This window comes from Oncorhynchus kisutch, unplaced genomic scaffold, assembly GCF_002021735.2.
Source record: "Oncorhynchus kisutch isolate 150728-3 unplaced genomic scaffold, Okis_V2 scaffold4006, whole genome shotgun sequence".
NCBI lineage: Eukaryota > Metazoa > Chordata > Actinopteri > Salmoniformes > Salmonidae > Oncorhynchus > Oncorhynchus kisutch.
The window spans coordinates 46,199-60,945 of NW_022265951.1; the positions used below are offsets into that span (position 1 = coordinate 46,199).

Consider the following 14,747-nt stretch of genomic DNA (forward strand, 5'->3'; position numbering starts at 1 on the left):
ACACGTTTGTTAATGTTGTTGTTAAATAGTATTTGTCACATGGCCCAGAATACAACCCAATGATGCCGAGTTAAACAAAATAATATTGACACACGGCAAAGACAAATAAAATACGCAAGAGTGAAGCTAAATTTGTTCTTAACTGACTTGCCTAGTTAAATAAAGGTAAAATAAAAAAATATATGCCTTTATTTATCATATGGCTCTGACTTGGTGTACAGGGAGAATACTGTAAGAATGGCCCATGTTCTGAATTCTGTCGCTGTACATTTCAAAAGTGTTGAACAAATACTTCTATTGACTACATCCATCCCGGCTCGCTCATTAAGGTCTTTATCGAAATTACCGATTGCCTCTTATCCGCTCGTTGTCCCCTTATGCCATAGTTTGTACATGTCAATTGTCAATAGAAACCACATTTGTTTAAGCAAATCAGCCATATTAGCTATGTTATTATTTCCTTCAGGAAAAGTACAGATACTCAAAAAAACGACTTAAGTAGTACTTTAAAGTATTTTTACTTAAGAACTATACACCACTGTATGTCACCGTTATAGTGCAATTAATGTATTGTGTAGTGTTGTGTAGTGGCTTTGCTGGCATAAATAAAATAAAAATTAAATAGTTTGCCTCACCAATATTTACATGCTAAAATCGCCACTGCTGTGAACTCGTGGGGGAAAAAACGAGCTCCGAGTGGCAAAAATCCATTTGAACGGAATTCCATCTCCGGAACTCGGGCCTGAAGCTCAATGACGTCATGATTTGACCTCTTATTTTTCCGAGTTCACAGTTGTTTTGAACGCGGCAGTAGTGTACAGTATGTGAATGTGTGTAGTAGGTTTTGTTTGAGAGTGTCAGTGTAGTTAGTGTGTGTGAGTATAGTGTTTTTGTAGATTTACATGAACAATTTTGTTGCTAAACCGGAAATAATATTCTCTACCGTTTTAAATAGCAGTTATGATGAGTTGAGAAAGATAGAAATCAGTCAGTAGTTCCTTTTATAAACTATCTCGAGCAAAAAGGCAAGAAGCCAACACACGCGTCAAAGCCAGGAGGGGGGTGCAATTTCGCTATTCGGGTCTGCGCTCTGTACCTTTAGGGAAGATGGTATACTCCTCGCGTCCTCTCTGCGCTCCCGTCGTCTCCTTCTCAAAACCCATTGGATGAGAAAGTCAGAGGTCCCGCCCCTCTTACCTTCTCCTCCAATGGGCTTTGAGAAGGAGACGAGGAGAGAGCAGAGAGGACGCGAGGAGTATGTTTGAATTGAGATCTTCGCATAGTCTCCAGACTCGACCAGCTGAAATTGCATTGTAATACATTGAGCTTCTGAGACGGAGCTGTTGTTGGAATGTGCTTGAGTAGATCATTTTGTTGTTTACGTTGAATATCCAAAGACTATCGGATCTATATCTATACATGTTGTATTAAATACGTTTCGGGAATTGTGTCATTTGGAGAATCATGGACCGTGAGTGGAGAAGCGATTGGGTTTTAAATCTCGTCAGCGACTATTCTTCTCTCAGTCTCACCTCTTGTCCGAGAGCTTTTGACTGAGCCGATCCAGCTATATAGGCTGGAGCGGGTTTTGATTAGTTTCTGCATCAAGTCAAGCTATTTTCCACTCGTTGGGTGAATAGTTAACTAAAGCGAAATTATTTGTATTCAAATAGCCGAGGATTTGTATTCAAAGAGCCCGAGGTTTCTTTCAACTCTTAAGTTCAGGAGCTGTCCAGCTTGACCGTCAGACTGACCAGTTACTCAGTTGTCCAGAAAAATGGAGTCTGTTATTGAGAAGGAATGCAGTGCACTGGGGGGACTTTTCCAGAGTGTGATAGGCGACATGAAAGTAAGTCAAACCTATCCCGTTCTGAATCATTGTTTTTATAACAGTGTACATTAGATAGATAGCTAATAGCTACTTATCTAACTCCATATTAACTCATTCAGTAACCTGTGCTGTAGGAATGGCCACTAAGGTTAGCTAATAGCTAAGTAGATAACGTTAACTGGCTGTCTGTTATTTTTTGACACTTGTTTCAGATAATGACAAGGCATGCATCATCATCATGTCATGGCTAGCTGCTTGCTTTCTCTTCAGGCCGAACTGAGAGCTATGAAGCCAAATGACTGAAGTTTATGGAGGCAAACAAAAATACTAGATCGGGGTTATCCATGGATGAGGCTTGGGTGTTTTCTTCCCATGTCAAATGCACTGTTATGCTATAACATCTATATTTTTCACCTCTGAATCTATTGTTGCTGTGGGTATCTAGGTTATTGTTCAGCAGGAGGTCTCTCTGCCTTCAAGGCTCTTGAAATATTAATCGGCTACTGATGCTAAGGAGCTGTGTGTGTTTGTATGGGTGTGTGTTTCGTTCTCTCTTTCTCTATCTCTCTCTCTCTTTCTCTCTCTCTTTCTCTCTTTCTCTTTCTCTCTCTCTTTCTCTCTTTCTCTCTCTCTCTTTCTCTCCCCTCTCTTTCTCTCTCTTTCTTTCTCTCTCTTTCTTTCTCTCTCTTTCTTTCTCTCTCTTTCTTTCTCTCTCTTTCTTTCTTTCTCTCTCTTTCTTTCTCTCTCTTTCTCTCTCTCTTTCTCTCTCTCTCTCTCTCTCTCTCTCTCCCTTACTCTCTGTCTCTCTCTCTCTTTCTTTCTCTCTCTCTCTTTCTTTCTCTCTTTCTATCTCTCTCTCTCTATCTCTCTCTCTCTCTCTCTCTTACTCTCTCTGTCTCCTGTGTTATGGCGGTATAGTGTTACACAGGGTGACATTCCTAAGGTCACTAATGCTACAAATCATTTTCAGACACAGCATCCTTACTTATCTTCTCCTCGGCCTCCCGGATGGCAGCGTAGTCTGACTATTACACTACTCAACTCCAATCACATTTTATTGGTCACCTACACGTGTTTAGCAGATGTTATTGCGGGTGTAGCGAAATGCTTGTGCTTCTAGCTCCGACAGTGCAGTAATATCTAACAGTTTCACAACATATACCCAAAATACAGGTACATCTAAGTAAGGAATGGATTAAGGATATCTATACACATATGTCAGAGCAGCATTGGACTAGGATACAGTGACATAGTATAGAATACAGTATATACACATGAGATGGGTGATGCTATATTTACACACAATTAAAGTGACTAAGATACCGTAGAATAGTATAGAGTACAGTTTACACATATGAGATGAGTATTGCAAGATACAGAGACATTATTAAAGTGGCCAGTGATTCCTAAACTCTGTCTATAGGCAGCAGTCTCTGATGTGCTGGAGATGACTGTTTAACAGTCAGTGGTGTAGTATGGAATAGAATACAGTATATACATATGAAATGGGTGATGCAATATGTAAACACAATTTAAAAGTGACTAATATACCGTAGAATAGTTTATAGAAGACAGTTTATACATATGAGATGAGTAATGCTGGATACAGAACATTATTCAAGTGGCTAGTGTTTCATTTCCTTAAAGTGACCAGTGATTCCTAATCTATGTCTATAGGCAGCCGCCTCTGATGTGCTGGAAATTACTGTTTAGCTCTGGTGACCTTGAGATAGAAGCTGTTTTTTAGTCACTCGGTCCCTGCTATGATGCACCTGTACTGACCTCGCCTTCTGGATTATAGCGGGGCAAACAGGCAGTGGTTTGGGTGGTTGTCCTTGATGATCTTTTTGGCCTTCCTGTGGCATCGGGTGGTTGTTGTCCTTGATGATCTTTTTGGCCTTCCTGTGGCATCGGGTGGTTGTTGTCCTTGATGATCTTTTTGGCCTTCCTGTGGAATCGGGTGGTTGTTGTCCTTGATGATCTTTTTGGCCTTCCTGTGGCATCGGGTGCTGTAGGTGTCCAGGAGGGCGGAAAGTTTTCCCGCAGTAATGCGCTGGGCAGACCGCACCACCCTCTGGAGAGCCCTGCGGTTGTGGGCGGTGCAGTTTCCGTACCAGGCGGTGATACAGCCCAGTAATGCGCTGGGCAGACCGCACTACCCTCCGGAGAGCTTTGCGGTTGTGGGCGGTGCAGTTGCCGTACCAGGCGGTGATACAGCTCGACAGGATGCTCTCAATTGTGCATCTGTAAACGTTTGCGAGGTTTTTAGGTGTTAAGCCTAAGCCTCCTGAGGTTGAAAAGGTGCTGTTGAGGGCCTCCCGGGTGGCGCAGTGGTAGCAGTAGCTGTGCCACCAGAGACTCTGGGTTCGCGCCCAGGCTCTGTCGCAACCGGCCGCGACCGGGAGGTCCGTGGTGCGACGCACAATTGGCCTAGCGTCGTCCGGGTTAGGGAGGGTTTGGCCGGTAGGGATATCCTTGTCTCATCGCGCACTAGCGACTCCTGTGGCGGGCCGGGCGCAGTGCACGCTAACCAAGGTAGCCAGCTGCACGGTGTTTCCTCCGACACATTGGTGCGGCTGGCTTCTGGGTTGGATGCGCACTGTGTTAAGAAGCAGTGTGGCTTGGTTGGGTCGCGTTTCGGAGGACACATGAAAAGAAAGAAGAGGTGCTGTTGCGCCTCCTTCACCACACTGTCTGTGTGGGTGGACCATTTCAGTTGGTCAGTGATGTGTACGCTGAGGAACATGAAGTTTTCCACCACCTTTTCCACTGCGGTCCCACTGATGTGGATAGGGGGGTGTTCCCTCTGCTGTTTCCTGAAGTCCACGATCATCTCCTTAGTTTTGTTGACGTTGAGTGAGAGGATATTTTCCTGACACCACACTCCCAGAGCCCTCACCTCCTCCCTGTAGGCTGTCTCGTTGTTGGTAATCAAGCCTACTACTGTTGTGTCGTCTGCAAACTTGATGATTGAGTTGGAGGCGTGATTGGCCACGCAGTCATAGGTGAACAGGGAGTACAGGAAAAGGCTGAGCACGCACCCTTGTCGGGCCTCAGTGTTGAGGATCAGCAGAGTGGAGGTGATGTTTTCTACCTTCACCACCTGGGGGCGGCCCGTCAGGAAGTCCAGGACCCAGTTGCACAGGGTGGGGTTCAGACCCAGGGCCTCGAGCTTGATGATGAGCTTGGAGGATACTATGGTGTTGAATGCTGAGCTGTAGTCAATGAACAGCATTCTCACATAGGTATTCCTCTTGTCCAGATGGGTTAGGGCAGTGTGCAGTGTGGTGGCGATTGCATCGTCTGTGGACCTATTAGGGCGGTAAGCAAATTGAAGTGTGTCTAGGGTGTCAGGTAGGGTAGAGGTGATATGATCCTTGACTAGTCTCTCAAAGCACTTCGTGAGTGATAGTCATTTAGTTCAATTACCTTTGCTTTCTTAGGTACAGGGGTAATGGTGGCCATCTTGAAGCATGTGGGGACAACAGACTGGGAGAGATTGACTATATCTGTGAAACACACCAGCCAGCTGGTCTGCGCATGCTCTGAGGACGCGGCTAGGAATGCCGCCTGGGCCGGCAGCCTTGCGAGGGTTAACCCGTTTGAATGTCTTACTCATGTTGGCCACGTAGGAGGAGGTGGGGGGGTGCAGTCCTTGGTAGCGGTCCGCTTCGGTGGCACTGTATTATCCTCAAAGCGAGCGAAGAAGGTGTTCAGGCTGTCCGGGTGGCAAGACGTCGGTGTCCGCGACGTGGCTGGTTTTCCTTTTATAATCAGTGAGTGTCTGTAGACCCTGCTGCATACGTCTCGTGTCTGAGCCGTTGAACTGGGACTCATCTTTGTCCCTATAGCGACGTTTAGTCTGCTTGACTGCTTTGCAGAGGGAATAACTCCACTGTGTGTTTTCTTCCATATTCCCAGTCTTGCCCTGGTTAAATGCGGTGGTTCGGGTTTTCAGTTTTGCGCGAATGCTCCCATCTCTCCACGGTTTCTGATTGGGTTAGGTTTTAATAGTCACAGTGGGTACCACATCTCCTATGCACTTCCTGATAAACTCATTCACCGTATCGGTATATGTGTTGATATTATTTTCTGAAGCTACTCTGAACATATCCCAGTCCGCGTGATCAAAACTCTGAACATATCCCAGTCCGCGTGATCAAAACTCTGAACATATCCCAGTCCGCGTGATCAAAACTCTGAACATATCCCAGTCTGCGTGATCAAAACCATCTTGAAACGTCGATTCCAATTGGTCAGTCCAGCGTTGAATAGTCCTCAAGACAGGTGCTTCCTGTTTGAGTTTCTGCCTATAGGAGGGGAGGAGCAAGATGGAATCGTGGTCAGATTTGCCGAATGGAGGGTGGGGGAGGGCCCTTCATTACTGTGTGTTCATTACTGCCTGTTTATTACTGTGTGTTTATTACTGTGTTCATTACTGTGTGTTTATTACTGTGTGTTCATTACTGTGTGTTCATTACTGTGTGTTCATTACTGTGTGTTTATTAATGTGTGTTCATTACTGTGTGTTCATTACTGTGTGTTCATTACTGTGTGTTCATTACTGTGTGTTCATTACTGTGTGTTTATTACTGTGTGTTCATTACTGTGTGTTTATTAATGTGTGTTCATTACTGTGTGTTCATTACTGTGTGTTTATTACTGTGTGTTTATTAATGTGTGTTCATTACTGTGTGTTCATTACTGTGTGTTCATTACTGTGTGTTCATTACTGTGTGTTTATTACTGTGTGTTTATTACTGTGTGTTTATTACTGTGTGTTTATTAATGTGTGTTCATTACTGTGTGTTCATTACTGTGTGTTTATTACTGTGTGTTTATTACTGTGTGTTCATTACTGTGTGTTCATTACTGTGTGTTTATTACTGTGTGTTTATTACTGTGTGTTTATTACTGTGTGTTTATTACTGTGTGTTTATTACTGTGTGTTTATTACTGTGTGTTCATTACTGTGTGTTCATTACTGTGTGTTCATTACTGTGTGCTCATTACTGTGTGTTTATTACTGTGTGCTCATTACTGTGTGTTTATTACTGTGTGTTCATTACTGTGTGTTCATTACTGTGTGTTTATTAATGTGTGTTTATTAATGTGTGTTCATTACTGTGTGTTCATTACTGCGTGTTCATTACTGCGTGTTCATTACTGTGTGTTCCTTACTGTGTGTTCCTTACTGTGTGTTCATTACTGTGTGTTCATTACTGTGTGTTCCTTACTGTGTGTTCCTTACTGTGTGTTCCTTACTGTGTGTTCATTACTGTGTGTTCCTTACTGTGTGTTCATTAAGGTGTGTTCACAAAATATAATCAATATAAAGTCTAATAGGTTAGTCCATCGTCACTTTGATGAGCAGGTCTGGCTTGGAAAATAGCATTTTTTTATTTACCTCAATGGGACGACCAAGTTTTTTTTTTTTTAAGTGTTTTTTCTGTGTGTGTGTTTTGTTATCATGTTGTTTTGTGTTTCTGACAGATGTTTTGCTCAGGGAAAACAAGATGTTCTGATATTCCTGTACTTTGTGTTTGTTTCCACAGAACAGCTACCCCATCTGGGAAGACTTTATCAGCAAGGCTGGGAAACTACAATCTCAACTCAGGTGAGTCATCATTATTACCACAGGTAGACCCTTAGACCACAGTCAGGACCATCTCATTATTACCACAGGTAGACCCTTAGACCACAGTCAGGACCATCTCATTATTACCACATGTATAGACCCTTAGACCACAGTCAGGACCATCTCATTATTACCATAGGTATAGACCCTTAGACCACAGTCAGGACCATCTCATTATTACCACAGGTATAGACCCTTAGACCACAGTCAGGACCATCTCATTATTACCACAGGTAGACCCTTAGACCACAGTCAGGACCATCTCATTATTACCACATGTATAGACCCTTAGACCACAGTCAGGACCATCTCATTATTACCACAGGTAGACCCTTAGACCACAGTCAGGACCATCTCATTATTACCACATGTATAGACCCTTAGACCACAGTCAGGACCATCTCATTATTACCACATGTATAGACCCTTAGACCACAGTCAGGACCATCTCATTATTACCACATGTATAGACCCTTGGACCACAGTCAGGACCATCTCATTATTACCACAGGTAGATCCTTAGACCACAGTCATGACCATCTCATTATTACCACAGGTAGACCCTTAGACCACAGTCAGGACCATCTCATTATTACCACAGGTATAGACCCTTAGACCACAGTCAGGACCATCTCATTATTACCATAGGTATAGACCCTTAATAAGTGTCATGCTGTAGGATAAGTCCTAGAAAAGAGCTGTCCAATAAGTGTCCATCGTTATTGGTTCCGCCCCAACCTCCAACCTCTACCCACCTATCTGAGATCTGTAGGGCAGCAGTGGTTGAGCTACGGTGTAGTTGCTAATAGTGTAGGTTCTAGGCCTAGTTCTACTCCATGGTTCTCTGTGCTGAGCCTGTGAGTCTGAGTTTTGAGGGGTTGCTGAAGGATTGCCTCACCTAGGCCTAAACCCCCTGACCCCCATACCAGACACTGAGGTGCAGGTCTCTGTGATCTTTGCTGTGTCTGGGTGGAACTGTAGGGCAGCTGTGGCTGTAACAGGATGGATGTCCTCCCGAGTAGTGCAGCGGTCTAACACGGAACCCACACCGGCTGCGCGTGTGCGCCATCGTGCATAAATGTATTTTGTCCCCCCACACCAAACGCGATCACGACACGCAGGTTAAAATATCAAAACAAACTCTGAACCAATTACATTAATTTGGAGACAGGTCGAAAAAGCATTAAACATTTATGGCAATTTAGCTAGCTAGCGTGCACTTGCTAGCTAATTTGTCCTATTTAACTAGCTTGCTGTTGCTAGATAATTTGTCCTGGGATATTAACATTGAGTTGTTATTTTACCTGAAATGCACAAGGTCCTCGACTCCAACAATTAATCCACACATAAAACGGTCAACAGAATCGTTTCTAGTCATCTCTCCTCCTTCCAGGCCTTTTCTTCTCTTGACTTTATGTTGCGATTGGCGACTTTCATAAATTAGGTGCATAACCGCCACTGACCTCGTTCGTCTTTCAGTTACCCACGTGGGTATAACCAATGAGGAGATTGCACGTGGGTACCTGCTTCTATAAACCAATGAGGAAATGGGAGAGGCAGGACTTGCAGCTCGATCTGCGTCAGAAATAGAACTGACTTCTATTTTAGCCCTTGGCAACACAGACGCTCGTTGGCGCGAGCAGCAATAATGGAATAATATAGATTTCTAAATGTATTTTGCAGCGCACGCGATGCGAGCGGTGTAGTCAGCCTGTTAGGAACTGCTTCACTTGAGGCGTCACTACAGACCCGGGTTCGATCCCAGGCTGTGTCGTGACCGGGAGACCCATGAGGCGGCGCACAATTGGCTCATCGTCGTCCGGGTTAGGGAAGGGTTTGGCCGGCCGGGATTTCCTTGTCCCATTGCGCTCTAGTGACACATTGGTGCGGCTGGTTTCCGGGTTAAGGCGAGCAGTGTGTCAAGAAGCAGTGCGGCTTGGCAGTGATCTCTGTTGGGTAGAATCACCCAGTCTATTACCTCTACCCACCTCTCTGGTGATCTCTGTTGGGTAGAATCACCCAGTCTAGCTACTACCTCTACCCACCTCTCTGGTGAGCTCTGTTGGGTAGAATCACCCAGTATAGCTACTACCTCTACCCACCTCTCTGGGGATCTCTGTTGGGTAGAATCACCCAGTCTAGCTACTACCTCTACCCACCTCTCTGGTGATCTCTGCTGGGTAGAATCACCCAGTCTACTACCTCTACCCACCTCTCTGGTGATCTCTGCTGGGTAGAATCACCCAGTCTACTACCTCTACCCACCTCTCTGGTGATCTCTGTTGGGTAGAATCACCCAGTCTAGCTACTACCTCTACCCACCTGTCTGGTGATCTCTGCTGGGTAGAATCACCCAGTCTACTACTTCTACCCATCTCTCTGGTGATCTCTGCTGGGTAGAATCACCCAGTCTACTACCTCTACCCACCTCTCTGGTGATCTCTGTTGGGTAGAATCACCCAGTCTAGCTACTACCTCTACCCACCTGTCTGGTGAGCTCTGTTGGGTAGAATCACCCAGTCTAGCTACTACCTCTACCCACCTCTCTGGGGATCTCTGTTGGGTAGAATCACCCAGTCTAGCTACTACCTCTACCCACCTCTCTGGTGATCTCTGCTGGGTAGAATCACCCAGTCTACTACCTCTACCCACCTCTCTGGAGATCTCTGCTGGGTAGAATCACCCAGTCTACTACCTCTACCCACGTCTCTGGTGATCTCTGTTGGGTAGAATCACCCAGTCTAGCTACTACCTCTACCCACCTCTCTGGTGATCTCTGCTGGGTAGAATCACCCAGTCTACTACCTCTACCCATCTCTCTGGTGATCTCTGCTGGGTAGAATCACCCAGTCTATTACCTCTACCCACCTCTCTGGTGATCTCTGTTGGGTAGAATCACCCAGTCTAGCTACTACCTCTACCCACCTCTCTGGTGATCTCTGCTGGGTAGAATCACCCAGTCTACTACCTCTACCCACCTCTCTGGTGATCTCTGTTGGGTAGAATCACCCAGTCTATTACCTCTACCCACCTCTCTGGTGATCTCTGTTGGGTAGAATCACCCAGTCTAGCTACTACCTCTACCCACCTCTCTGGTGAGCTCTGTTGGGTAGAATCACCCAGTATAGCTACTACCTCTACCCACCTCTCTGGGGATCTCTGTTGGGTAGAATCACCCAGTCTAGCTACTACCTCTACCCACCTCTCTGGTGATCTCTGCTGGGTAGAATCACCCAGTCTACTACCTCTACCCACCTCTCTGGTGATCTCTGCTGGGTAGAATCACCCAGTCTACTACCTCTACCCACCTCTCTGGTGATCTCTGTTGGGTAGAATCACCCAGTCTAGCTACTACCTCTACCCACCTGTCTGGTGAACTCTGCTGGGTAGAATCACCCAGTCTACTACCTCTACCCATCTCTCTGGTGATCTCTGCTGGGTAGAATCACCCAGTCTACTACCTCTACCCACCTCTCTGGTGATCTCTGTTGGGTAGAATCACCCAGTCTAGCTACTACCTCTACCCACCTGTCTGGTGAGCTCTGTTGGGTAGAATCACCCAGTCTAGCTACTACCTCTACCCACCTCTCTGGGGATCTCTGTTGGGTAGAATCACCCAGTCTAGCTACTACCTCTACCCACCTCTCTGGTGATCTCTGCTGGGTAGAATCACCCAGTCTACTACCTCTACCCACCTCTCTGGTGATCTCTGCTGGGTAGAATCACCCAGTCTACTACCTCTACCCACCTCTCTGGTGATCTCTGTTGGGTAGAATCACCCAGTCTAGCTACTACCTCTACCCACCTGTCTGGTGAACTCTGCTGGGTAGAATCACCCAGTCTACTACCTCTACCCATCTCTCTGGTGATCTCTGCTGGGTAGAATCACCCAGTCTACTACCTCTACCCACCTCTCTGGTGATCTCTGTTGGGTAGAATCACCCAGTCTAGCTACTACCTCTACCCACCTGTCTGGTGAGCTCTGTTGGGTAGAATCACCCAGTCTAGCTACTACCTCTACCCACCTCTCTGGGGATCTCTGTTGGGTAGAATCACCCAGTCTAGCTACTACCTCTACCCACCTCTCTGGTGATCTCTGCTGGGTAGAATCACCCAGTCTACTACCTCTACCCACCTCTCTGGAGATCTCTGCTGGGTAGAATCACCCAGTCTACTACCTCTACCCACGTCTCTGGTGATCTCTGTTGGGTAGAATCACCCAGTCTAGCTACTACCTCTACCCACCTCTCTGGTGATCTATGCTGGGTAGAATCACCCAGTCTACTACCTCTACCCATCTCTCTGGTGATCTCTGCTGGGTAGAATCACCCAGTCTACTACCTCTACCCACCTCTCTGGTGATCTCTGCTGGGTAGAATCACCCAGTCTAGCTACTACCTCTACCCACCTCTCTGGTGAGCTCTGTTGGGTAGAATCACCCAGTCTAGCTACTACCTCTACCCATCTCTCTGGTGATCTCTGCTGGGTAGAATCACCCAGTCTACTACCTCTACCCACCTCTCTGGTGATCTCTGCTGGGTAGAATCACCCAGTCTAATACCTCTACCCACCTGTCTGGTGATCTATGCTGGGTAGAATGACCCAGTCTAGCTACTACCTCTACCCACCTCTCTGGTGATCTCTGCTGGGTAGAATCACCCAGTCTACTACCTCTACCCACCTCTCTGGTGATCTCTGCTGGGTAGAATCACCCAGTCTAGCTACTACCTCTACCCACCTCTCTGGTGATCTCTGCTGGGTAGAATCACCCAGTCTAGCTACTACCTCTACCCACCTCTCTGGTGATCTCTGCAGGGTAAAACAGGCTGAATGTCAGTATGTCTTACTCTGTAATAATGTTAGGGTAGGGTTAAGTGCTCTGTCATTTAGCTGTCCTCTTCCACACTGCCTTCTAGGAAGTTATCTAATTATAGTTTTTAAATCCATTCGTTTCTTTTTTTGTAGCAAAATGTTTGTTTTTATAACTTCCCCCAACATAATGTTTCAGATAATATTTGGTTGTTGTGTATTACTGTGTAATCACAAGATGTGTACGTCCCAAATTGCATTCTATTCCCTATATAGTGCACAGTAGTATCCAACAGAGACTAACACAACCAGAGGTTTCCCCTGTAGTGGTTCTCCTCTCCCTTTAAATAGAATGGAATGTGCTTGTGGAGAGTGTGCGTCTGTATGTCTTTTTGTGTGTGTGTGTGTGTGTGTGTGTGTATTTTTCCGCCAGAGACTAACAACACACCCTTGTGTGTAGTGGTTAGCTCCAACCCGCTACAACACAGTCTGTGGTAATACCATTACAGGTTGACAAGGACAGTGTTGTTCATTCCTGGTCAAACGGATGTTAGTCATTTCATATCAGACGTATACCTTTTGAGTTGATAAAGAATTCTGTTGTTCTGGGACAGACACTACATCCCAAATGGCACCCTATTCCCTATATAGGGCACTACTTTAAAAAAAAAGTTGTGCCCTATATACAGTTGAAGTCGGAAGTTTGCATAAACTTAGCTTGGAGTCATTAAAACTCGTTTTTCAACCACTCCACAAATTTCTTGTTAACAAACTATAGTTTTGGCAAGTCGGTTAGGACATCTACTTTGTGTATGACACAAGTCATTTTTCCAACAATTGTTTACAGACAGATTATTTCACTTATAATTCAGTGCATCACAATTCCAGTTGGTCAGAAGTTTACAAACACTAAGTTGACTGTGCCTTTAAACAGTTTGGAAAATTCTGGAAAATGATGCCATGGCTCTAGAAGCTTCTGATAGACCTCATTTGAGTCAATTGGAGGAGTACCTGTGGATGTATTTCAAGGCCTACCTTCAAACTCAGTGCCTCTTTGCTTGACATCATGGGAAAATCAAAAGAAATCAGCCAAGACCTCAGAAAAAAAATTGTAGACCTCCGCAAGTCTGGTTCATCCTTGGGAGCAATTTCCAAATGCCTGAAGGTACCACGTTCATCTGTACAAACAATAGTTCGCAAGTATAAACACCATGTGACCACGCAGCCGTCATACCACACAGGAAGGAGACGCATTCTGTCTCCTGGAGATGAATGTACTTTTGTGCAAAAAGTGCAAATCAATCCTAGAACAACAGCAAAGGACCTTGTGAAGATGCTGACTGAAACAGGTACAAAAGTATTTATATCCACAGTAAAATGAGTCCTATATCGACATAACCTGAAAGGACGCTCAGCAAGGAAGAAGCCACTGCTCCAAAACCACCATAAAAAAGCCAGACTACGGTTTGCAACTGCACATGGGGACAAAGATCATACTTTTTGGATAAATGTCCTCTGGTCTGATGAAACAAAAATATAACTGTTTGGCCATAATGACTATCTTTATGTTTGGAGGAAAAAGGGGGAGGCTTGCAAGCCGAAGAACACCATCCCAACCGTGAAGCACGGAGGTGGCAGCATCATGTTGTGGGGTTTGCTTTGCTGCAGGAGGGACTGGTGCACTTCACAAAATAGATGGCATCATGAGGGAGGAAAATTATGTAGATATGGAAGCAACATCTCAAGACATCAGTCAGGAAGTGAAAGCTTGGTCGCAAATGGGTCTTCCAAATGGACAATGACCCCAAGCATACTTCCAAAGTTATGGCAAAATGGCTTAAGGACAACAAAGTCAAGGTTGTCCTTATTGGAGTGGCCATCACAAAGCCCTGACCTCAATCCCATAGAACATTTGTGGGCAGAACTGAAAAAGCGTGTGCGAGCAAGGAGGTCTACAAACCTGACTCAGTTACACTCCTGACAGAGCTGGTGCATGTAAACTTCTGACCCACTGGGAATGTGATGAAAAAAATTAAAGCTGAAATAAATCGTTCTCTCTACTATTATTCTGACATTTCACATTCTTAAAATAAAGTGGTGATCCTAACGGACCTAAGACAGGGAATGTTTTCAAGGATTAAATGTCAGGAATTGTGAAAAAACTGAGTTTAAATGTATTTGGCTAAGGTGTATGTAAACTTCCGACTACATCTGTAGGAAAGAGGTTGACATTTGGCCCGTACATTCTGTAACAGGACAGTCAATATGGCCACTTCTCCATGGCCTCTGTGTAGACTATGTTGTCCAACCACACTGATCTAGTGTGGGGCCCTGGTCAAAACAAGTGGACTTAATGTAGGGGATCAGTTGCCATTTAGAACACCATTGTACTTGAACTTATGTTTTATGACCAAGCAGAGCTGCGTAAGTCCTCGGCACGCTAAGATGACACGCAGAAACCAGTGTTTT

The 14,747-nt window shown here is 45.2% G+C and overlaps 1 protein-coding gene across 14 annotated transcripts in view; it reads left to right on the plus strand.

The window, feature by feature from the left end:
- The first annotated feature begins 1,264 nt into the window (after window positions 1-1,264).
- LOC109885436 (protein MTSS 1-like) overlaps window positions 1,265-14,747 on the plus strand; it is a 104,114-nt gene continuing 90,631 nt past the window's right edge. For 4 of the 14 annotated variants that reach the window (XM_031821654.1, XM_031821658.1, XM_031821656.1 and 1 more), the window contains exons 1-2: window positions 1,265-1,849; window positions 7,387-7,448. In XM_031821654.1, coding sequence (XP_031677514.1) covers window positions 1,778-1,849; window positions 7,387-7,448 — 134 coding nt within the window. In that variant the 5' untranslated portion in view covers window positions 1,265-1,777. The remainder of the gene's footprint in view (window positions 1,850-7,386; window positions 7,449-14,747) is intronic. The other 10 variants (XM_031821653.1, XM_031821661.1, XM_031821663.1 and 7 more) reach the window with 3 other exon arrangements.